This window comes from Mustela erminea, chromosome 3 (assembly GCF_009829155.1).
Source record: "Mustela erminea isolate mMusErm1 chromosome 3, mMusErm1.Pri, whole genome shotgun sequence".
NCBI lineage: Eukaryota > Metazoa > Chordata > Mammalia > Carnivora > Mustelidae > Mustela > Mustela erminea.
The window spans coordinates 59086264-59111118 of record NC_045616.1 but is presented as its reverse complement, the minus strand read 5'-3'; the positions used below and the strand labels follow the sequence as shown (position 1 = coordinate 59111118).

General features: G+C 37.9%; 1 protein-coding gene across 6 annotated transcripts in view; it reads left to right on the top strand.

Annotated features, from left to right (window-relative positions):
• The window catches only part of MSH3 (mutS homolog 3), a 182926-nt gene that overhangs the window by 32198 nt on the left and 125873 nt on the right, over window positions 1-24855 (top strand). For all 6 annotated transcript variants that reach the window (XM_032335833.1, XM_032335838.1, XM_032335834.1 and 3 more), the window contains one exon: window positions 23145-23257. In XM_032335833.1, coding sequence (XP_032191724.1) covers window positions 23145-23257 — 113 coding nt within the window. The remainder of the gene's footprint in view (window positions 1-23144; window positions 23258-24855) is intronic.

The following is a 24855-nucleotide window of genomic DNA, read 5'->3' as shown; positions in this document are numbered from 1 at the left end:
ATAATGGAAAGAGGTGTATTAAAAACATGTAATTAGTGAATCAAACCAATGATTTTATAAATTTTTATGGTGACAGATTCCTAACTTGATATTTGAATTAAAAATGTGGGTTGATTTAACAGAAGCTCTTGGGTTGTAGTGATGATGCTTATAGATATAATATTTTTGAAGGTAGAGGGGATATGACTTAAGTTAGGGAAATGTGCTGGAACACGTTATAAGGGCAGTATATGCCACATTTATATGTTTCTTGTCATTTAGATTATGTGTGTTTGAGCTAAATCTAATATAAGTGGGACCATTGCTTGAATGAAATAAAGATTCAAACCAGAGTTTTAGGGAAATACAGAAGATGAATTTAAGGCCTAGAAAAGTCACTTAAACTCCCTGAAGATGGATTGCTCTCCATTTTTCATGATAGCCTGCCCTTTTAATTTTTTTAAAGCTTTATTTATTTATTAAAGCATGCAGGTGCAGGTGTGAGTGGGTGTGAGGGGCAGAGGGAGAGGGAGAGAAGCAGATTCCCCCACTGAGTGTGGAGCCCAGCACAGGGCCCAGTCCCAGGACCTCGAGATCATGACCTGAGCCAAAATTTAGAGTCCGACAGGCTGAGCCACCCAGGCATTCCAGTAGCTTACCTTTTAAATTAAGATATTTTTTTCTGCCTTCAAGTTCTTGTTACTAATTTAGCTAGCAGTTAATTCTAATTGATTATTATTTTCTTAGATGTATTATTTTATCAGTATCTGTATTGATAGATATTTCCAGTAGATTCTCAATTTATTGATACATCCTCTGAGTTATACATTATTATACATTCATTCATTCTTAAGACCATCAATTGGGTGCTTGCTGTATGCTCAGTTCATTATTAGATAGTGAAGATCTGAAAATGAATCAGATCCTTACCTTTCCAATTCTTAAAGAAGGGTGGTAGTCATGGAAACAAATAACTATAATGAAAGCACTGATTGTTAAGGTCTGATAGAATGACTGGTAGCATGAAAACATCAAGCTTTGCAGGAGTTAGGCGAGGCTTCCCAGAACAATGGGCCACAATTGAGACTTGAAAAATGACAGCCAGGGAGAAGGAGGCGTGGAACAGTGTGGTTTTTATAGGGAACAGAAACGAATTTGGTCAGCCAGGGTGGACATGGCAACCCGAGACAGGACAGATGTGGGGTGTGGGGAGAAAGGTTGTGTAAAGTGAAAAAGAACCAAAGAGAGAAAGTAATATCAAGGATGGAATAGATAAAGAATTTCCTGTGAAGAAGACTGGAACAAATGGCTGGTGGCAGAAACTGTATCATAATGATCTTTTGTGTCCCCAGAACCTATCTTAGTGGCTTGCACATAGTAGATACTTAATAAATGATCAATGAATGATTAAACAAGTGACTTTTGGAATAAAATGAAATGGGTATTTCCTATGTGTTTTTCTTAGGAAAAACGATTTAAGTTTTATAAATATGGAGGGATTGTTATAGTAGCTGGGAAATCATACATGTATGTGATGATAAATGTATATTTAAGTGGTGTGGATATAGCCAAATCATTTACTTCTTTTGTAAAGACTATGTATTAATTCCCTATCATTTTCTTCTATTATTTTTAGTCTTTAAAATTAAAAAAAGAATAATAATACTTTACATTAGTTTATTTAGGCTTCTTGACATTTCCATGGACATTCCCTTACAGAAGATACTAATGGAATCTACCTGGCTAAATTTTCCTGGACAAGAAATTATATAATATTTTAAAGATTGATATTAATGATAGCAAGGTCCCAACCTCATTTCTCACTTGAGACCTTTTCTGTGTTGTACTCATAGGAAGCCTTTTTTCTTTTTTTCTATTCTTTTTCATCTTCCTCGTTCCTTAATTCTAGAGTAGGAGATAAAGTTGACTCCTTTGTCACTGTATTTCATTATTTATTATTAATAATTTCACTTCACTATTTAGAAAATTCAGAATTAAGAAATTGCAGATGGTAGTAGATGAAGTAGCAGAAAAAAAAATCTCATACACCAGAAGAAAATGTCTTTAGGAAAGCATTTATTTATTTATTTTTTCTGAAGATTATATTTATTTATTTGACAGAGATCACAATTAAGCAGAGAGGCAGGCAGAGAGAGAGGAAGGGAAGCAGGCTCTGCTCAGCAGAGAGCCCGATTCGGGGCTCGATCCCAGGACCCTGGGATCATGACCTAAGCCGAAGGCAGAAGCTTTAACCCACTGAGCCAACCAGGCGCCCCCAGGAAAGCTTTTAAAGAGGATGTTTTCTTAATAATAATAATCTGTTTTATATTGATTTTTTTAAAAAAATATTAATTCCTTTCCTGCTAGAAATGCCATTGTATTTTCAGTATTTCTTGTTTTTCTTTTTAAAAACCAAATACAGGGGTGCCTGGGTGGTTCAATCGTTAAGCATCGGCCTTCAGCTCAGGTCGTGATCCCAAGGTCCTGGGAATGAGCCCCGCATCGGGCTCCCTGCTCAGTGGAGAGCCTGCTTCTCCCTCTCCCTCTGCCTGCAGCTCTGCCTGCTTGTGCTCTCTCTCCGTCAAATAAATAAATGAATTAAAAAACAAAACAAAACAAATACAAAATAAGTTTTAATAAGATTTTTTCCTTGTGATCTTTTTTTTTTTTTTTAAGATTTTATTTATTTATTTGACAGACGGAGTTCACAAGTAGGCAGAGAGAGAGGAGGAAGCAGGCTCCCTACTGAATAAGAGAGCAGAGAGCCCGATTCGGAGCTTGATCCCAGGAGCTTGGGATCATGACCTGAGCTGAAGGCAGAGGCTTTAACCCACTGAGCCACCCAGGTGCCCTCCTTGTGATCTTAATAAGAAAAAATTGTTTTTGTATTTAAGATTTATATTATCTTGTTAATTTTGTTTTTATTGAGGTTTAATTGACACAAAACATTATATTAGTTTCAGATGTACAATATAAGGATTTGATATTTATTTCAGAGTGAAATGACCACCACAATAAGGCCAGTTAACATCCATCACCATGTATAGTTACACAATTTTTTTTATGATGGGGACTTTTAAGATCTACTCTCTTAATAACTTCCAGTGTATAATACATTGTCATTAACTATAGTCACCATGCTGTATATTACATCCCCAATTGATAGTTTTTAGTACATGTAGTCAGTGCTTTTAATGGGTGTGCTTAATATATATGAAATGGGTATGTTCTTATATGTGAAAATTCAGATTTTGAAACATGGTAAATGAATAGGTCAACGTTACCATACAGAAGTGTTTGCTAGGGGTGGGAGTCAAGATGGCGGAGAAGTAGCAGGCTGAGACTACTTCAGCTAGCAGGAGATCAGCTAGATAGCTTATCTAAAGATTGCAAACAACTCCAAATCCATTGGCAGATCGAAGAGAAGAACAACAGCAATTCTAGAAACATAAGTGTTTGCTATAGGGTTTATCGAAATTCTAAGCCTTTGTGCATTTTCATTGAGTGTAACTCCACAGGAATGTCTTTGCTTGAAAAGTATAATGGGAGCATACATGTAATAGGCTTACTGGTAGTAGTTGAATAGGAAGAAACAGCATTTGAAGAGCCTGGAGGAATGACTTAACTGATTAATACAGAGAACCCCTAAGCTGGGTCCAGACTGCTTCAACAGAAAGTTTGAAAGCATTATGTGAGATAGGCATGATTATTTTACTACTTCTATATGACTTTGGTAAGTATACTTATTCATTTGGGGTTGCTACACTAAAACACTAATTGTATAAAGTGTTTTAATTAAAGCATTTTATTCTGAAGTTACAAGATCACTGAGGTAGTAAGGGGCAAAGGGATCCCCAGTCCTGTTTGATGCTTCTGCTATCATTAAGGTACAACCTAATGGCAACCTAAAACACAAATATGTCCATAATTGAACTCCTAATACAGGTAGCCATCTGTCCACAGGATCAATTATTTCTTTCTTCCCTTTCCCTCTTCATAGTTCAGAAAGAGATTCCTTTTACTCTTTCCTTGCAGCAAAGTTTCCTTTCATAATCTGTTTTAAGTAAAAAAAACCTTGTGGCTAGCTTGGTTCACAGCCTCTCTGGGCTTATGTCTAAGCCTTTGTGGACTTAGACTTATCCCTTAGTCTTTTTAGTGACTCCTTCCTGTCAAACTGCCCCACTACAGAGAGATTTCTTACTAATTTCCATTACTTTTCTTGATTACTCTGAGATTATTCTCTTATCTCTTGTTTTCAGGCCAGGAATTTCTTTTCTCTCTCATCTTTAATTTTGTGGGTTCTTTTTAACACTAGCCGAAGTTTTGATCTCTAGAGCAATAAAAGCCTATGAAGTCCTGCTATGTTTTTTCTCTCTACCATTTTTCTTCCCTCTCTCTCTCACCCCTCCTTCTGTTTTCTGTTAGGTATTTGATTTAATATATAATTTGACTTAATATACATAGTACTGAGGTTGATAATGTTTCTCCAGGTTTGCTTGGGAGCTCCTATATACCCCAACAATTTAGAAAACTCAGACAAGTCCTGGGGACTGTTACCCTCAATGTTATCTTAAACTCTATTTTTGTACCTTCAGTACTGACCAACTCTTCTTGGTCAGGCTGAGCTGGACTGTGCATCTCATGGGAGTGGACGTGACCGCACAGCACGCAATGTAGTTATGCTAGGTTGCCCCTAACCCTAATAGGAAGACTGGTAGAGAGGGAAATGCGTGAGTGGATCTGCCTTTCTTCTCTGAAGGCCATGTTGGACCATGACCATCCACAGGGTTAGTCCTTACCTGGTGGGGCCATTGAGATCAGGGTGGTGTCTTTAGGGTGCTTTGTGTCTAGCCAGGAAGGCCTGTACCTGACCCATCATGGCAGTGCATTTCGAACTGTGGTCACAGTTATTAATGAATCATGAAAACAATTTTATGGGTTGCAATTACCACTTTAAAGAATGAATTAGGATAGTGTAGGGTAGAAGATAGATGAATACACTGTATGTAAGAAGCTCAGTATTGTTCAATGAAACTTCTTCCATTTACTGTACATCCTAATCCTGTCTTTAACCCTAAAATAAGTTGCTTTGAAGAGTGCTATGCTGACTTTCGGTCATTCCTGTTAACAGTAAAATATTGTATACAAATAGACATTAACTGAGTGTTTCCCTTTTCATCCGGCTTCACAAACGTGTATTGTATAATTATCATGAATCTCATTGAGATTAGAAGATCCATTCCCTTTGCCTGGTAAGGGCTACCGATCTTTTTGAGGAGCCAGCACAGACACAGATGGCTCTAGTACAAAGTAGATCAATACAGCATGTGTTAGGAAAGCAAACTGAAAACTACGAATACATGAGGAGAGAATGGAGCAGGATATTTAGTAGATATATGATGTGATCCACAAATGTGACTCACTTTTTTTTTTTTTTTTTGTGGGGGGGAAGTCAGGTTGAAAACAGGACCTTACTTTGGTTTCAGGTGGACAACGTAGTGATTTCATGAGTTTATACATCATGCTATGCTGACCCCAAGTATAACTACCATCTCACCATGTAATACTGTTACTGCAATACCATTGAGTACATATATGTAATTTTAAATTTTCTGGTAGCCACATGAAAAAATAGAGAGACAAGTGAATTTAATTTTGATAGTACATTTATGTAATTCAGCATACCCCAAGCATCATTTTAATGTGTAATTTTTTTGCATTCTTTTTTGTACACTAATTCTTTACATTCCTTTTTACACACTAAATTTTCAAAATCTAATATGTGTTTTATACTTAGCAGCACATCTCAGTTCTGACTAGCTACATTTCAGGGGCTCAGTAGCCAGCCGCATGTGATGAATACTTATTCTATTAGACAATGCAGTTGTATAGAGTATAGGGAAACTTTATGTAAGAGAGGGCCTAGAACGATGGGTAGCACTTAACTAGACAGTACTGGGAACAGCATTCTGCAGGGAGAGAAAAGTGTAAACAAAGGTGAAATAAGAATTTGTTTAAAAAAAAAATATATATATATAGTGTCAGTGAAACTCTTACTGTATATGAGGTATATTCTCTGATCATTACTCTCTCTTTTTTAAAGATTTTATTTATTCATTTGACAGAGAAATCACAAGTAGGCAGAGAGGCAGGCAAGAGAGAGAGAGAGAGAGAGAGGAAGAGAAGCAGGCTCCCTGCTGAGCAGAGCCTGATGCGGAGCTTGATCCCAGGACCCTGATATTATGACCTGAGCCGAAGGCAGAGGCTTAACCCACTGAGCCACTCAGGCACTCCTCTGATCATTACTCTTACTAACTCATGTAATCTTCACAATAGCCCTTTGAAGTAGTTACTACCATTATATAGTAACTATATATTGTATAAACTACAAGTTTTTATAAACATGGAAGAAGGCATTAGGCATTAGTGGTCAAGTAACATGTATGTGTATATGTATATATGTATGTAAGTATCTGTCTACCTGTGGAAAGCAGGATGATGGCCCTCCAAAGATATCCACATCCCAATTTCTGGAGCCTGTGAATATGTCAGATTACATGGTAAGGGGAAATTAAGGTTGCTACTCAAGTAACTTTAAGAGGGGGAGATTGCCTTCAGTTATCCAGATGGGCCCAGTTACTCACAGGAGTCCTTTAAAAGTACAATAGGGAAGTAGAGGGGGGGTTAGAGTGATGGGTGATGTGGGTATTTGATACATAATCCTGGCTTTGAGACAGAGAAAGATGCCATGAGCCAAGGAACATAGCCTGCCTCTAGAAACTAGAAAAGACAAGGAACATTCTCACCAGGAACGTCCAGAAAGGAAATACTCCTGCCCAGTGAGACCAGTGTTAGAATTCTCACTTAAGTAAATGTCTGTTGTCTTAAGCCACAAAGTTTGTGGTAGTTTGTTTTAGTAGCAAAGAACAGTAATACACTGTCATTATGTGCGGGTTCGGGATAATGATATAAAATGTTCTTCTTAACCTTTTGTTCATGGGCAGCTATTTGCAGGAGTTAAGTCAGACCACTGTCTTTCTTGGATGCTCAGTTTCTCCTTCCTCATTTTTTAGAGTAAGTGGTAAATGACAGGTATCTAATACTGTTAACTAGACATAACTTTCTTGCAAATAGGAATATAAATACTAGCTGTGGTTCTGACTGAAATACTGGGAGTTTGGAAGTACTGGATAAAGTGGTAACTGCCCTTTGTAAGTCTGAGCAGTTTCTAGTTGCTAAGTCAAGCTATCATTTATGTATGAATTACCTTATAGCTAAGTATACTTTACAGTTTTTTATATAACTCTTAACTATCAGCCCCCAGATGTCACAAAGTTTATCTGTGGGTGATTAAATTGAGTAAGACAAGAGATTGCCCACCCATACATAATAAAATCCTACTTCTTCTGCCTTCCAGAGAACAGTGAGAACAGCTTGGCCCGCAGGTTGATTGTCATATTCTGCCTCCTTCCCACCTACTTGCTGCTACCGAGAGGCAGAGATTACGTTCTGTGAGGAAAGGGCTTCCTTAGGTTAGTTCCTTGGTCCTGTGTGCATTGAAGCATATGCTCTTAGAAGGAGAGGAGCTTCTGTTTTGCTTTCTGCTTGCATATCTCCTTCCACTTTATCTTTCCTTCTGTACTAACAATGCAAAGATTTTACTTCAGGGATATGTGTTTTATGCACTCCTGTCTTTTATCCTATATACTAAAATATTACCTTTGTAAGAGTACTGATTTTTTGTAATGCTCTGAACATGTAGATACAGAGTGGTTTTTTTTTTTTAAAGTATAATTCCAGAGTTAAATGCAGGCTCAATGTAAGGCAGCAGTGGAACTCATTACTTCCCTGGGGCTATGGTGATGTGAAGTGTTTGCGGGTGTCTTTATTCTAACTTCAGAAGTGGAAAATCTATGCTTTCTCTGCTTGCCTGTGCTTTGGGAGCTTAGTAAGAGCAGCCTCCTATGCTAGAATTCTCTCTCTCTCTGCTATGATTTTATTTACTTATTTGAGAGAGGGAGAAAGAGCTAGCTAGAGAGCATGAATGGGAGGAGGGACAGAGGGAGAGGGACTCCCTGGGCTGAGCAGGGAGCCTGACACACGGGGCTCAATCCCAGGACCCTGGGATCATGACTCGAGCCGAAGGCAGACGCTTAACTGACTGAGCCACCCAGGCGCCCCTAGAATTCTCTTTATGGCTTAGGGAATCTTTGTGATTTTCCTCCTTTTATCATCAGAGGCTCTAGGCCATGCCGATTGCTCCTGAGTGATCACAGGTACCTTTTTGCCTGCCAAGCAATCCTTGTATATAAAGATCAGGAATTAGACACAAGGCAGATAAGGAGATGGTGATTGTGTTTTACAGAGAGATTTTCACTTGCAGACTTCGAGGTATTTTCAGATTTTAATTTGATTTGATGCATTTAAATAAAAGTCATGCATGAAGGTTAAATTGATCTGTTTAATAAGCGATTGATTTGCAAACCCATCACTTGTGTAAGGTGACCTTTACCTGAGGCCAGAAGAATGGCGTACTTTCTCTTACCTGGTCTCTTGTCCCTGTCTCTGAGCCTTAGCTACAGCAGACCATTGGCATATTCTCAGCATATCATGTACAATGGCTGATGGCACAGAGCAGGGGGGTCTGGCACCAGGCAGTGCCTTTGAATCCTAGCTCCCTTTTTAGCTGTGGATCTTAACATTTTTGTGGCTCGATTTCCTTATTCAAAAACAGGTGTATAATAATATAAGTATCTCATAAATTATAGGGAGAGTTAAGTTAGTTAATACATATACTAGGCTTAAAACAGTCTTTAGAACATAGTATTCAGTAAATATGAGCTCTTATTATTCATTCATTATGTATTTTTCCACTATTCTTAAACTATTCTTAGGTTGTGCAGTGTGTTTTTCTTACATCTGTCTTGAAATTTTCTACATCCTAACATCTTACTGCTTTTATGAAGCTGCCCTACAAGTTTTAGTTTGGGGTCTAACCTTGGCTGTAATTGGAATTGCCTAAGGATATTAAATACTGATGCCTGAATTTTTATTATTATTATATTTTTTAAGATTTTATTTATTTCTTTGGCAGAGACAGATCACAAGTAGGCAGAGAGGCAGGCAGAGAGAGAGAGAGGGAAGCGGGCTTCCCGCCGAGCAGAGAGCCCGATGCAGGGCTCCATCTCAAGACCCTGAGATCATGACCTGAGCCGAAGGCAGAGGCTTTAACCCACTGAGCCACCCAGGCGCCCCTGATGCCTGAATTTTTAAAAAGCATTTTATTTATTTATTTGAGAGTGAGAGAGCACAAACAAGGGAAGCGGCAGAAGGAGAGGGAGAGGCAAACTCTTGCTGAGCAGGAAGTCTGATGCCGGGCTCGAACCCAGGATCCCGGGATCATGACCTGAACCAAAGTCAGATGCTTAACTAACTGAGACATCCAGATGCTCCTGATGCCTGCGTTTTTGGTCTGTGCTACAGCTGACTTGTAGAAGTTTTGAGGAGGAATTGTTTTATTTCTGGAAATTTTCTGTCCAGTTGTTAAAGCCGTGGCAATTTAAAAATCAGCCATGGTGCGAATATTTACACTTTTGAAATTAGCAGATACCACCACAGCATTTCTCTCAATCTGTTTGGTATTCCTGTGATTTGTTTATAAGCCTCTCTGAATAGGTGTTGAGCCTTTTACTAGAGTAAATTAGTTTGCTAGGGCTGCCATAACAAAGACTGGATGGCTTAAAAAACAGAAATGTATTGTTTCAGGGTTCTGGAGGCCAGAAGTCCTAAATCAAGGTGTCAACAGCATTGGTTCCTTCCAAGGGCTGTGAGGGAAGGATCTTCCAGGTTTCTTTCCTTGGCTTATAGACAGTTAACTTCTTCCTCTGTCTCTTTATATTGTCTTTTCTTCTCTGTGTGTCTCTATGTTTAAATGTCCCTTTTTCATAAGGACATTAGGCCTACCTAACTAAGGCCCACCCTGCAGACCTAACTTTAACTTGATTATCTCTGTAAGGACCTTATTTCCAAATAAGGTCACATTCTAAGGTGGTGTGGTTAGGATGTCCACATTTGGATTTTAGGGGGACACAATTCCACCCATAACACCAGGCAGGGAACTTCTTTTTTCTGTTTCTCTGTTTGTTCCTGTAGTATTTACACAGTGAAGATTTGTTGACTTGAATGAAAAAGGAAACATCAGTTAACTGGTGTGTTGTCTATAATTTTTTATTCATTGTATTATGACTTTCAGATAGTTTGTTGTTGTTGTTGTTTTTTTTTTTTTTGAAACAGCTCTTTTCTGGGCATAATATCAGAGTTAGTATTTATAGAGAAAAAACATTAGTTTAAGAAGATTAGTTATTTTAGGTTGTCTGAGGCAGGCTTGAGCTTGTTCGTGAACTCAAAAGGCATATGATCTTAGTGAAATAGTCTTGATTTTTGTCTGTTGCTGAGAAAATGCTTTTATTCATGCATGAAAAAATGAAATGAATTTCCACTGATCTGAGAATGTTTTAATGCTGTGATAGTCATCTTCAGGATTATGTAAGACCATAGAGTTCTGAGGAAAGTAGGGTTTTTTGTTGTGGTTGTTGGGGTTTTTTTTTTTTTTCTCAAAGGCAAATATAATGTCATATAATGATTTTGCGATATTTGTGATTGAAAAAATATATATTTTTAAAGATTTTATTTATTTGACAGAGATCACAAGTAGACAGAGATCACAAGTAGAGAGGCAGGCAGAGAGAGAGGGGGAAGCAGATGCCCCGCCAAGCTGAGACCCTGATGTGGGGCTCCATCCCAGGACCCCGAGATCATATGCTGAGCCAAAGGCAGAGGCTTAACCCACTGAGTCACCCAGGCGCTCCAAAAAAATGTTTTTTGAAGCACAGGAAGTATAAATTATTTTCTAAAAATCTAGTGTTAGGATGATTGTATACAAAATAGTGGATAATGTTTATGATCATCTCAAAGCATGTAAATTTGGATGTATGTTTTGAAGTTAAATATTGGGTGGCTCAGTGGGTTAAGCCGCTGCCTTCGGCTCGGGTCATGATCTCAGGGTCCTGGGATCGAGTCCCGCATCGGGCTCTCCGCTCAGCGGGGAGCCTGCTTTCTCCTCTCTCTCTCTGCCTGCCTCTCTGCCTACTTGTGATCTCTCTCTGTCAAATAAATAAATAAAATCTTTTAAAAAAAAAATAGATATCTGAAGTTAAATATTTTTCTTTCAAAATGAGAGAATTCTCCACACAATTGCTTTTTGCTAAGTAAGTACTGGAATCTTATTCCAGAGGTGTATTTGAAATATGTATTTGAGGGGTATCTGGGTGGCTTAGTCGGTCCAACTCTTGATTTCAGCTCAGGTCGTGATCTCAGGGTCCCGAGATCTCCATGTCCAACCCCACCTTGGTCTTCGTACTCAGCACGGAATCTGCTTGAGGTTCTCTTCTATGCCCCTCCCCAGGCTCACATGCTCTGTCTCTCTCTTAAATAAATAAATCTTTTTTTTTTAAGATTTTATTTATTTATTTATTTGACAGACAGAGATCACAAGTAGGCAGAGAGGCAGGCAGAAAGAGAGGAGGAAGCAGGCTCTCCGCGGAGCAGACAGCCCGATGCGGGGCTCGATCCCAGGACCCTGGGATCATGACCTGAGCCGAAGGCAGAGGCTTTAACCCACTGAGCCACCCAGGCGCCCCAATAAATAAATCTTTAAAAAAAAAAAACAAAACAACCACACATTTGCACAGGAATTTGTTAGTATAATTGTTCAGTTTTTTTAATAGAAAAATTTCAGTTATGAATTGTATATTCAGTTATAAATTATAAAAGCTTTATTTTTCAACTTTAATCAAGTATAATTTATATACAATATAATTCACACATTTTTAAGTGTATGGGTCAAGTCAACTTTGACAAATATATGCATCAATATAAACACCTCCTCCCCCATTAAGATGCAGAGCATTTCCATCTTCCCAGAAAATTCCCTGTGCCTCTTTGCAGTTATTTGCTCCCCACCTCCTGAGTCTAAGTGAATACTGATTGGATTAGATTCTTTCAGAATTTAACATCAAGGAAGTCATGTGTTTTTATGTCCAGCTTCTTTTAGCATAATGCCTATGAAATTCACCCATGTTACTGTACATCAGTGGGTTTTTTTTTTAATTGTTCAGTAACATTGCTTTTTATGAGTATACCAAAATGTATTCATCCGTTCACTTGCTGAATGTTTGGGGTTTGGGCTATTTTCAGCAAAGCTGCTAAGAACATTTGTGTACTAGCTTTTTTTATGGACATATGTTTTTATTTTGGGTAAATACCTAGGGGAGTAGAATTGCTGAACTATATGGGTAAATATGTATTTAACTGTGTAAGAGAGAGCCAAACTCATTTTCAAAGTAGTTCCCCATTTATATACTCCCACCAGAGTTGTATTTGCTCTGTCTTTGCCAGCCCTTGGTATTGCTATCTTTGAAATTTTAGCCATCATAGTTCGTGTTGTGTCTCACTTTGGTTTTAAAAAAATTTTTATTTTGGGTGACTGATGTTTTCATGGACTTAATGGCTATTCATATATCTTTTTCTTTTGCCTGTTTAAAGAAATTGGGTTGCTTTTCTGACTGAGCTGTAAGAATTAGAATTCTTTCTGCATTCTGAATAAAAATCCTTTGTTTAGGTATATGTATTATGAATATTTTCTCCCAGTCTGTGGCTTGCCTTTTAATTTTCTTGATGACCTTATAAAAACAGGTTTTTAAAAAATTTCTTTTTATTTAAATTCAATTAATTAATATATAATGTATTGTTGGTTTCAGAGCTAGAGGTCAATGATTCATCAGTCTTACATAATACCCACTGCTCATTACAACACATACCCTCCCCAGTGTCCATCACCCAGTTATCCCATTCCCCCATCCCCCTCCCCTTACTCATAATTTCATATATGAGTAAGAGCATATATTGACATATCAGTATATGTGATTGATGTATTTTGCTTAGCATAATACCCTCTTGTAAATGGCAGTTTACATTTTTTTAAAAGATTTTATTTATTTATTTTATTTATTTATTTGACAGAGATCACAGATCATTTTTTTTTTAAAGATTTTATTTATTTATTTGACAGACAGAGATCACAAGTAGGCAGAGAGGCAGGCAGAGAGACAGGGGAAGCAGGCTCCCTGGTGAGCAGAGAGCCTGATGTGGGGCTCGATCCCACGACCCTGAGATCATGACCTGAGCTGAAGGCAGAGGCTTAAACCACTGAGCCACCCAGGCGCCCAGACTTCATTTTTTGATGGCTGAGTAGTATTCCATTATATACATATATGTATATAATGGAATACTATGAATGGATAAAGAAGATGTGATATATATATACACACAGATATATATCACACATATATATACACACATATATATATATCACATCTTCTTTATCCATTCATCTGTTGATAGGCATCTGGGCTCTTTTCATAGTTTGGCTATTATGGACATTGCTGCTATAAATATTGGGGTACAGATGTCCCAGAAGTTGTTTTTTTTTCCCCATGTAAGTCACATTTGTCATTTTCTCTTTTTATGGTTAGTGCTTTTCATGACCTAAGAAATCTTTGCCTTTTTCAAGGTCATGAAGATTTTTCTCTTATGTTTTCTGCTAGAAGTTTTATAGTTTAAATTTTACTTTTGTTTCTGTTAAGTATTTTGATTTAATTTGGGGGCATGGTATGAGTAAAGGGATTGGAGTTCCTTTTTTTCCATGTAGTTACCAGTTGTTTTCACATCAGTGGTTGAAAAGACTGTTCTATCCACATTGAATTATGTTGCTGCCAAAAGCTTTATTTTGAATTTAACTTCAAAAAGTAACCTAGATTTTTATGTTCTTATAGTAGGTGTTTTAGACACTGACTTTCTAGGATGTCATTTTAAAAAGTGTGGCGTTTTGTTTTTGGTCTCAGAAGTTATTTACATTTTAGAAACGTAAGAGTGATGGGGTGGGAGCTCCAGAAACCCACTGTGTCAACGGTACCCTAATAGGCCCAATTAGAGATGAATATAAAATAGATGACTCTGTGTGTGTGTGTGTGTACATGTGTTTGTGTGTGTGTGAGAAAAATTAAGCTAAAGCCCTTCTGGAACATCCAGGAAAGTCCATCAGTAATGTTGCAGAATTGGTACAGTCTTAAGTAATCACTTTTAGAGCTTAGTAACTTCTGTTGTTAATTTTTCTTATGTGTAAGTTTAAAAAATAACCAGAGTATAGGTAAGACTTTCTATATCTTTTTGTTTTCTTGTCTTCGAAGACTGCCATTTAAGTGACCATTGAGTAACTTGTTTCTTCTTGTGAAACAAAAATGCTTTGTGTCTATTTAAAACCCTTTCAAGCATCAGAAATGGGTGAGATGGTATGGGGTCAGGGTGCAGTGGTTTCTGAAATCTCACATGAGCTTTTCCCTCCCTTCACCTCTGTTCCCTTGGAGTGAAAAAGGTGCTCTCAGTAGCTACTGAGAATATTCCTTCTTGCTGACATGTTTTTTACTTTGTGCTTGTCCTGTCCAATTATATCTGTTCTAAAGCTCTCTCCCTTTTATCCCTTTTCCTTTGAGTACATCACTACTCCTTTCTCTCCTTCTTAAGTAGCAGTAATAGTAGTAATAATGGTAGCAGTAGCTAACAGTGTTTTAGACACTATTCTTTTTTTTTTAAATGATTTTATTAATTTATTTGACAGAGAGAGATAGCAAGAGAGGGAACACAAGCAGGGGGAGTGGGAGAGGGAGAAACAGGCTCCCCACAGAGCAGGGAGCCCTATTCAGGGCTCAATCCCAGGACCGTGGGATCATGGCCCGGAGTCAAAGCCAGACACTTAACGACTGAGCCACCCAGGTACCCCTAGACATATTTACTGACTGACTTGGTCTTCACAAAAACCCTGGGAGGGAGCTGCTGTTCTTTTAATATAGATTTTATAGATGAGGAAGCTGAGGTGGAGAGATGTTAAGCCTAGGGTTCTACCACTGGGCTTTGGTCCAGACTTCCTAGCTCTGAAGCACATGCTTTCAACCACTATGTTATATGGCTGCTCAGGAAAAACACAAAAGGAAGCAACCATTCCCTTCCTTCACCCCTGTTTCTGGACTTAAAAAAGAGTCATGTTTTATAGCCTAGTTGACATATTATTTTGGTTAATATTTCATAAAATTTTCATCCTTTACAATGCATATTACAGTTTGTATTTCTATCTCTGGCAGTGAAGTTTCTAACAAAAAGCATATGTGCTTAAAACAAAGTAGCTTTATTTCTAAAGCTATTACTTTACAAACCACAGTCCCATGTGTCTGGTAGAAAGCACAGGCCTTCCTAGCATGTGGTGGTTCTTCTGGGAAAGCATCTTAGAAGAGGTGAGTCTTGGCCCTCTTCTGTATAAGAATGTGTGTAAATGGCTGGGGTTTGGTATGTGGAGATGGGTGGTTAAAAGACCCATGATTTTGATGAGGTGAAAGTTTAAGAAAGGATAGAGGTTGTAAAATGTTGCTCAAGAGAATTCATACCTAGAGAAAGTTTCCAGGGTCAGAGAAGAAGAGCTGAGAGAGAGGTCATGACTCTGGGGAGAAATGAATGGCTTCTCGAGGCCGTTAGGCTTCTGTCTCCATCCACCCCCCACCCTCACATTTTCCCTTTCCTTTTGATTTCCCTTTGATTTCACAGTCCTCTTCGTTTTCCTCACCTTGTCACAGAAAGAAGGACTCTTGTCTGTCAGGTTGGCCAAGACAGTTTAGAGACATTTTGATACGTTATCTTAAGGAAAAAAAAGGTTACATTATCTTAAAGGAAAAAAAAGTCACATTCACTGTAAAGGAAGAAAAGTAAAACCAAAAGTTGAAGAAAAGCTAGAGAAAGTTTTAGAAAGACCCTAAATTTTCCCAGTACAGACTTCTTATGTTAAGGTAAAACCTCTTTACGCTTTTCTTCTTTTGAAGGGCACAGCTGCCCTGAATACTGGCCTTGATTAGTTCCTGGGCCTTGGGCCTCTGTTCTGAGAACTCAAGGAGCTTACACAGGAAAAAGGAAGTTCTCAATCCTCCCTCTCACTCCCCAACAGGCCTATCCCCTGTGGCTGGGCCTGGTGTGTTTCTTTACCTCTGTTCTCTCTAATCCTGCAGGGGCCCTAAATCTGCTTTTTCTGTTCAGTCCCCATGGCAACTTGTCTAAGATTTCATCACCCCTGCTTGGTGGGAAAGACTGAAAGGAGGGTCCTCCTGGTCTCCAGAATCTCTGACTTGTACTCTGCCTGCCTTATCTAAAGCAGACTTATCAGCTAAAGTCAAACTTTGGGTCTTCCTTACCTTGGTTCACTGTTGGTTGTGTGGACTTGGGTAGAGGTTGCCAACTTTCTTAAATTCTGTCTGTGTCGTTATGTCTATTTCCCTCTCTGGGCAGCGAAAGGTTCCTTCTTCATTTTGAAAATCTCTCATTTTGTGATGAGTTCTTACTGAATTTTTAAAATTCATATAAGTGAATCTCATGTAAGTGAAAAGCTTGAAAGTAGGCTAGAATCAAACTTGGCTAGACTTAGGAGCTCTTGTCCTCCTTGTGTTCTCTCCTTCTTGTGTTCACTTTCCTCTCACATTCCACAAGGTGGCAGAATGTCTTTAGCCACTTGGTCCCTGGACTTCCAGACTCCCAGGTTCAAGTCCTGGGAAATGGATGAACGTCTCCTGGGAGCTCCTGCATCAATTTTTTTTTTTTAATTTTTTATTTTTTATAAACATATATTTTTATCCCCAGGGGTACAGGTCTGTGAGGTTTACACACTTCACAGCACTCACCGAAGCACATACCCTCCCCAATGTCCATAACCCCACCCCCCTTCTCCCAACCCCCCTCCCCCCAGCAACCCTCAGTTTGTTTTGTGAGATTAAGAGTCACTTATGGGGCGCCTGGGTGGCTCAGTGGGTTAAGCCGCTGCCTTCAGCTCAGGTCATGATCTCAGGGTCCTGGGATCGAGTCCCGCATCGGGCTCTCTGCGCGGCGGGGAGCCTGTTTCCTCCTCTCTCTCTCTCTCTCTCTGCCTGCCTCTCTGCCTACTTGTGATCTCTCTCTGTCAAATAAATAAATAAAATCTTAAAAAAAAAAAAAGAGTCACTTATGGTTTGTCTCCCTCCCAATCCCATCTTGTTTCATTTATTCTTCTCCTACCCTCTTAAGCCCCCATGTTGTATCACCACTTCCTCATATCAGGGAGATCATATGATAGTTGTCTTTCTCCGCTTGACTTATTTCGCTAAGCATGATACACTCTAGTTCCATCCACGTTGTCGCAATGGCAAGATTTCATTTCTTTCGATGGCTGCATAGTATTCCATTGTGTATATATACCACATCTTCTTTATCCATTCATCTGTTGATGGACATCTAGGTTCTTTCCATAGTTTGGCTATTGTGGACATTGCTGCTATAAACATTCGGGTGCATGTGCCCCTTCGGATCACTACATTTGTATCTTTAGGGTAAATACCCAGTAGTGCAATTGCTGGGTCATAGGGTAGTTCTATTTTCAACATTTTGAGGAACCTCCATGCTGTTTTCCAGAGTGGTTGCACCAGCTTTCCTGCATCAATTTTGTAATCCATTCTTTCCTTCTCTTTCTCTTGCTCTTTTCTAATAAACAATTTTATTTTTTGAAGAGGTAATATATTTTAGTGGTTCAAAAATGTAAAAGTATTTTAAGAATGTGGAGGGAAAAGACTTTCTTTTATCTCATCCTTTTTACTAGTGCGAAGCTCCTCATTTTGTCTTTTTTTAATGCTTTTTCTCCTGAGTTTTGTACTGCCTGATAATAGAATCTCATTTAGTGCTTTCTTTTCACTTATATTTGACTAGTATATCTGTCTAGTCAAGTTCTTTTTTCAGCTATCCTTTTATTTTTAATCTTTCTGAATTATTTTCTTTTAAGTTTTACTCCTGTTTGTACCACAGAGGTTTTTTTTCCCCTCTGTAATCCAATCTGAAGTCACCTCTCTTTTAATAAGTAAGTTTACCCCATTTACATTTGTTGTTTGGGCAGATATATATGATGTTAGTTTGTCCATGTCATTTTATTTTCTGGTTTTATTTCTTGTGAAGAATCTTTATGTGGCCTTTTCCCTTGCTGTTTTTGTGGCTAGGTATTCTGATATTTGTCAGGTAATGGTTGTCTTCATAATTTCACTTTCACATAATGCTCTTAGTCTTCCTATAGTTCCTTACTATACACGGTGATAAAATTATACTAATTTTAACATAGAGACATTGTAACTCTATTACATGGCCCGTTTTATTCATTCTGGATCTCTATTGGATTCTATCCTCAGAGGAGAGAATTAATCACTCAGCCAGGAAGTTTAGAACTCAATCAGTATTTTTATTATCAGTAAGAATGCTGTCAGAAGAGGCTTTGTGAGTTTTCCTGTAGCAGATTGTCAGCCTTTTACAAGGCTCTTTTTGTCTATAAAAATTATAGTTTCTAAAGTTAGCATAGATCATAAAATTGGTAAGCTGACATTTGTTTGGTCACAGTTGAATGTTAGATCAAGATCTTTGTAGGTGGTCTGTTACTCAACACCAGAGAGTCATCAGTTTTGTGTTCAAGTTGACATTAAAAGATATTATTGGGTCTGAAGTTCCTTTATTTTAGTGTGGGTTTCATACTTGTTGAGAGTTTTCTCATCATTTAATTTTTTCAAAATAATATATTTGGCAACAGAAAGGCATGTTACATATAAAAAGGTTTTTTAAAAAAATTAGAAGATCTAATTTTAAACAGTCCAGCTTCACTTACCCCTTGTAATGACTGAGACTGCTTTCTTGACCATTGTCCTCCTGTCCAGCAGAGAAGAGTAGTCACCACCCTGAGCCCAGGGTGGGGCACAGCCTTTGTTCAGCTCCCTCTCCATTCAGGAGGCTTCAGCCCAGGCCACAGTCTCTGTAGAAGGGGAAGGCGTTTTTATGATTTTTTATTTTTATTTTTTTTATTTAAAGATTTTTATTTATTTGTCAGAGAGAGAGATAGTGAGAGAGGGAACACAAGCAGGGGAATGGGAGAGGGAGAAGCAGGCTGTCTGCTGAGCAGGGTGCGTGATGTGAGGCTCAATCCCAGGACCTGGGATCATGACCTGAGTGGAAGGCAGACGCTTAACTGACTGAGCCACCCAGGTGCCCCAGTATAATTTTTTAGACTCAGGTTATTTACACGACCATAGTAGACTTCCTTGATTTTTTGGGGTTCACCTCTAACAGCACAGCTGAAACATAGACTACTGTTAGAGATTTCCATTTTCTCTTTGTTCTCTTGTCCTGCAGTGACTGTCGTATCATTCCTGTCGACTATGTTTTTAGTTTCTCCTTAAATCATTCTGAAAACCCCATTGAAAATGAAAATACCCCTTCTCCCCAAGTTTCTGTGAATTCAGATTTAACACATTTGGTGTGTGGGATCTATGCTCTTCCCGTGTGTAGCCGGTGACTCTGATGCAGGTCTTCCATGACATTTGTTCAAGGAAATCGAGATTGACAGTTCTGTGCTTAGTGAAGAAGTTTTACTAAAATCTAGTTTGACAAAAGTCTGGTTGGATATTACTCATTATGTAGACAGTGTTTCAAGTAGACATTTGTTTCAAAAATAGTGATTTAATTTACCATAACTTTCTTCAATTAAGAAATCTGGAAAAACACAGATTTTATAGCTCCAACCAGTTTGTGGAAAAAATGTTTGCATGAAGATGTTCAATACACAGATTGCGGAACGAGGAGTTTTAACACTCTTGTAATGCTTCGGTGAAAGCCTCAAGGATAACTGACAAGTCCATTTTTATCAAATTTAATGGGTTTCTAAATCCTTATCTGCTTATCAAACAAAACATTAATTAGAACAGTAATTGAGTAACCAGCTGCCTCTTGTGTTCACTCTAAGAATTTGTACAAAATTGCTGTGGAGCTCATGTAAGGTCATTCACTGCTTTTTGAGTTGCTAAATAATAACTTTGCTACAGGCTTCTAAAAATCCAGGTATTAAGGGAGTCTACAGAAAGATAAAAATTGATAAGAGATTTACAGTAGTTAGTCTGATACTCTGTCTCTGGTGGATTAAGGTGAAAAAAATCCTTCTTCAGCACTGCAGATGGGAGAAAATCCTCCCTCTTAGATTTCTTCCTGAATCAGCTTATGCTTGCCTAGTCTTGTAGCAGAACAGAAAAAGCCTTTGGAGCTAGGTATGCTGGCACAGATTTTCTGGGGAAACAAAACAAAACAAAACACTACGAAATCAGGCTTATAACTTTATTTAAGCCACACAGTACATCATGACAGGTATGATATATCCCAGGAATGCAAGGATGATTTATTCAGCATCAGAAAATGTGATAATACAAACCGAGGCTTGCCCAGGGTAGGGGGTTAGGGAGAGGGTGGTTGGGCTATTGACACTGGGGAGGGTATGTGTTATGGTGAGTGCTGTGAAGTGTTTAGTAAACTTGATGATTCACAGACCTGTACCCCTGGGGCTAATAATACATTATATGTTAATAAAAAATAAAAAAAGAAAGAAAGAAAATATGAATAATATATTAAGATATTGAGATATAAGCCATGAGATTATTTTAACACACGTAGAAAGAACATTAGATTAAGCTTTAATAATCCTTTATGACTAAAGCCTTTTCTCCCCTCAAACTGGGAAACTTACCAAACCTTAGGCCAATAAGTCATTTATTCCAAAACCTATAACAAGCCTCATACCTAAGAGGGAAACTTTAGAAGCTTCCCTATTATTGTCAGTAAGAAGACAGAGGATGCCTATTAGCATTACCTTTGTTGCGTATAGCCTGAATTCTTAGCCAGTAGTGTAATGAGATAAGAAAAAGAAAAGAAAAATAGATTGTAAGGGAGAGGTAAAATGTCTTTTTTTCCCCCCAGGTGATATTAACACATACATAGACAATACAGCACAAGAAATTAAATTAGCCATACAGTTGCTGCATATAAAAATCAATGGGTTCTGTACACCATGATAACCCTCTAGTAAATATGTTTCCCTTCACAGTAGTATTAATTTGTAATATATCTCAGAGTGAGCACAACCAAAGAATATACAACATGGAGAAAATTAAATAATATTATTGAAAAGACATAGAAAGATTGTACTATCTTTAACAATAGGGTATCTTGATTTATTAAGATATTTTTCTCTAAATTAATTCATTGTTTATCCAGTCAAAATCCTGATAATATTAGGGTGGTTTTTTTAAAGATTTTATTTATTTGACAGAGAGAGAGAGACAGAGAGGGAACACAAGTGGAGTGGGAGAGGGAGAAGCAGACTCCCCACTGAGCAGTGCTCAATCCCAGGACCCTGACTTGAGCCAAAGGCAGATGCTTAATGACTGAGCCACCCAGGTTCCCCATAGTATTGGGTTTTCATTAATTTGACAAGACGAACCCAAAATTTATAAAGAAATCCAAAGGCCCATGATGAGCTAAGACAGTCTTGAAAAGCAAGGTGTAGGGCTCGGACACATATACTGATGCCAAGCCATGGACGTTAAGATACTCTAGTCCGAATACAGAGAGCTGTATGAAAAGGTCAGTGGAACAGGATAAAGAAGCCAGTAACAGTCTCACACATATATAGAAACATGATAGGTATTGGAGGCAGCATTATGAAGTAGTAGAAGAAGATGGAATGGTCTATAAATGGTGCTTTAATCTTTAATTGATAATCGTATGGAAAATCAAACTGTATTTCTGACTTCATACCATCCCCTTTAATTTGAAAAACAAATCTTAAAAATTCACAGAAAATATAAGAAGGAATGGAATACTTAGTAGTACTTGAAAATTAAGAGAGATTTATCTGTCTTCATTTATAAATCTTAGAATACTCAGTGCAAAAGCAAGTTATAGAAGGATAGGTGTAATAGAGTACCACTTAACGTAAAATTTAAGACATGAAATAAAACGACATGTTGTATAAAGGTGCTAAAGTATATTGTGAAGTATAAAAACATATGTGGTAATTACGTACACCAAATTAGAGCTGGTATTTACTTTTTCAGGTGGTAGAGAGATGAATGTGACTGAGGAAGGGTGTATACAGTGTTTTATTATTTATTTAATGTAGTGTTTTACTGTTTTTTTTAGATTAAAGTGTTCTAAGGCAACATGTCATAGATGTTAACATCAGGTGAATATCCAATAATAAAGAAATGGTTGAATAAACTATGGCTTTTACATACTATGAAATATTTTTCAGCCATTAAAAACAATTAGTTGTAGATAGAACACTTTGTGTGGAGTAATTTCCAAGACTTAACTGCTTATGAAGAAGGTAAGATGCAGAAAAATTTGTGTGAGGTCATCCCATTTGTATAAAACAAGGATGAGTATGAGTATGTATATATATGATATGTACTTATGTACGAACATACAAACATGAATAAAAAAAGGATTCATTCTGGGCCGTTAACATGGGTTGGGAGTGAGGTGATAGGGAAAGAGAGGGGGCAGCGGGAATGGGGAGCCAAGCGAAACAGAAAATGAGAGAGAAAACATACTACCCAGCATGGATGATATGGTTTGTTTATGTACTTTACATAATCTCACCACAAACACGCAGGTGCACCCACACCCACACACACCCACACACTCCACGCATGCCATTTTAAAGACATCACAGAACTGCTTTAAATAGAGAATGAGAGTTGACCTATGGGGAATTTACTGCGTTTGAATGGGAACTGTGGTAGAACTGGACTTAGCAAAAAGATGCCATTTCAGAGAAAGATGTATTTTATTGGTAGAGTATTTAAACAAATGATGCAATTACATTAAAATGTTGCTTTTCCATTTTTCTCCCTTTTGTATTTATCAAAGTAATCGGCTGTAATTCCAGTGAGTTCTTGATAATCACAGTGTACTACTTGGTATAAAGTACCAGTGGTAAAGGTTGTAATTACATTTTATGAAAAGGGGCTTTTTGACAGGGAAACTTTAGATCTTTTCTCTCTGTTTTTTCAACTTGGGGGAGAATAAAGGATGACTTTATCTTTTTGGTCAGGCCAAGGCCTAAATATAGAGAATTCAAGATTTGAATAATTATCTTTGAAATTTTCATTGTTTTCTTTCAGTGTGCGGGATGATAGAATTCGAGTAGAAAGGATGGATAACGTGTATTTTGAATACAGCCATGCTTTCCAGGCGGTTACAGAGTTTTATGCAAAAGATGCACTTGACCTCCAAGGTAAATATTTTCTATGTGTTAGCCTTCATGTCCTCGAATTTAACTGAGTTGAGATTTGGATAAAGGTACAAGTTTGACTTTCAATTTAATGAAAACGAGGCAGTTACCAATAAATAACTGGCCCAAGTAGAGGCAAGAGTTCACTTTTCTTGCACTCATCAAAAACACCCCTGCAGCTTTTTTGACATATTCATTGGAGTGTAAGGAGTTACTGGTCAACCCTCCTTTTTGCTTCTCTTAAAAAAATGGCCTGTTACTTTCCTTGGAATTTTGTAGAGTATTTGGATAAATCTCCTGGATAAAGGCTAGTATTTTGTTAGGTGGCTTGCCACAATTTAAATACCAGAACATTAATGACAGAGTAGTAATATGTTAAGTAACCAGTATTTGTTGACTTGGTCTGTGCCCCTCCTTCCTGCTAGTCCAGCTTATTCTGTTAAGGTTCATTTTTATATCTTATACCATGCTGCAAGGCTTTTACCATTAGACGGTAGATGGATCAGTCTCCCCTTGGCTGAGCCACAGACACCAATGTCTTGTTAGCATTTCTCTTGCCATCCCTTTTAATCTCATGGTGTCAAACTGAATTGAGTGCCAGAGAGGCTTACCCATTCTGATACAGTCTGCAATGTCACCAAGGGATTGTTGTCTTATGCTCAGGTAAGGACAAGACTACCATAAGCCACTCTTGACATCACATTCACTTAGGAGTCTGTGAGATAGGAAACCAGCTTGCCTATCTCACTTAGAAGTCTGTGAGATAGGAAACAAGACTACCATAAGCCACTCTTGACATCACATTCACTTAGAAGTCTGTGAGATAAGAAACCAGCTTGCCTTTTTCCTCTTAATAGGAATAGTCCTCCACAGGGTTTTCAGCCCCATAGAACCATTGAGAGCCCATCCCCAAGCCCTGCCCCTTGCCAAGTGACAGTTCAGCTGCAAAGGCAGATAGATATTCTTCAGGGTCTACCCAGACATAGAAGCCTCGTGCCACGCCAACTTCAGACTCCCTGTACACAGAATAGATAAACATTTCTAGAATCAGGTGTTTATAGTGCTTCTTAGTTTAGATGCGATTTACTGGTTTCAGGTCATTCTTACCATGTACAATGTTACGTTATAATACATTGGTACTTCATTTTTATCACGTTTCCTGGGGAATGGAGCTAAAAAGTTAGAATGATTCCCCCCTTCTCAAAAGGGGGAAGAGTTTTGTTAATTCTTTCTTCACACCTTGGTTTTATAAAAAGCCACAATAGAAATTAATGTATGTGGTATTACTGATTTGTAGAGGATATTTTATAATTTTTTCTTTTATTAAAGTAATAAATGACTATTGCAAAAAAAGGTCCAAACATAGTTGTGCATAAAGGAAAAAAAATCCCTCCCCCCAAATCTTTAAGAATTTTTATAGGTACAAATCCACTCGGATAAGTGTGTGTATATATATATATATAATTCTGTATATTTCATATAAATTGGGTTTATTCTTTCAACTAATTTTTATTGACTGCCTATTATGTGAGGCATCATGCATACAATAAAGAATAAAAGAATAAAAAAGAATAAAAGAATAAAAAAGATAAAAATTTCTG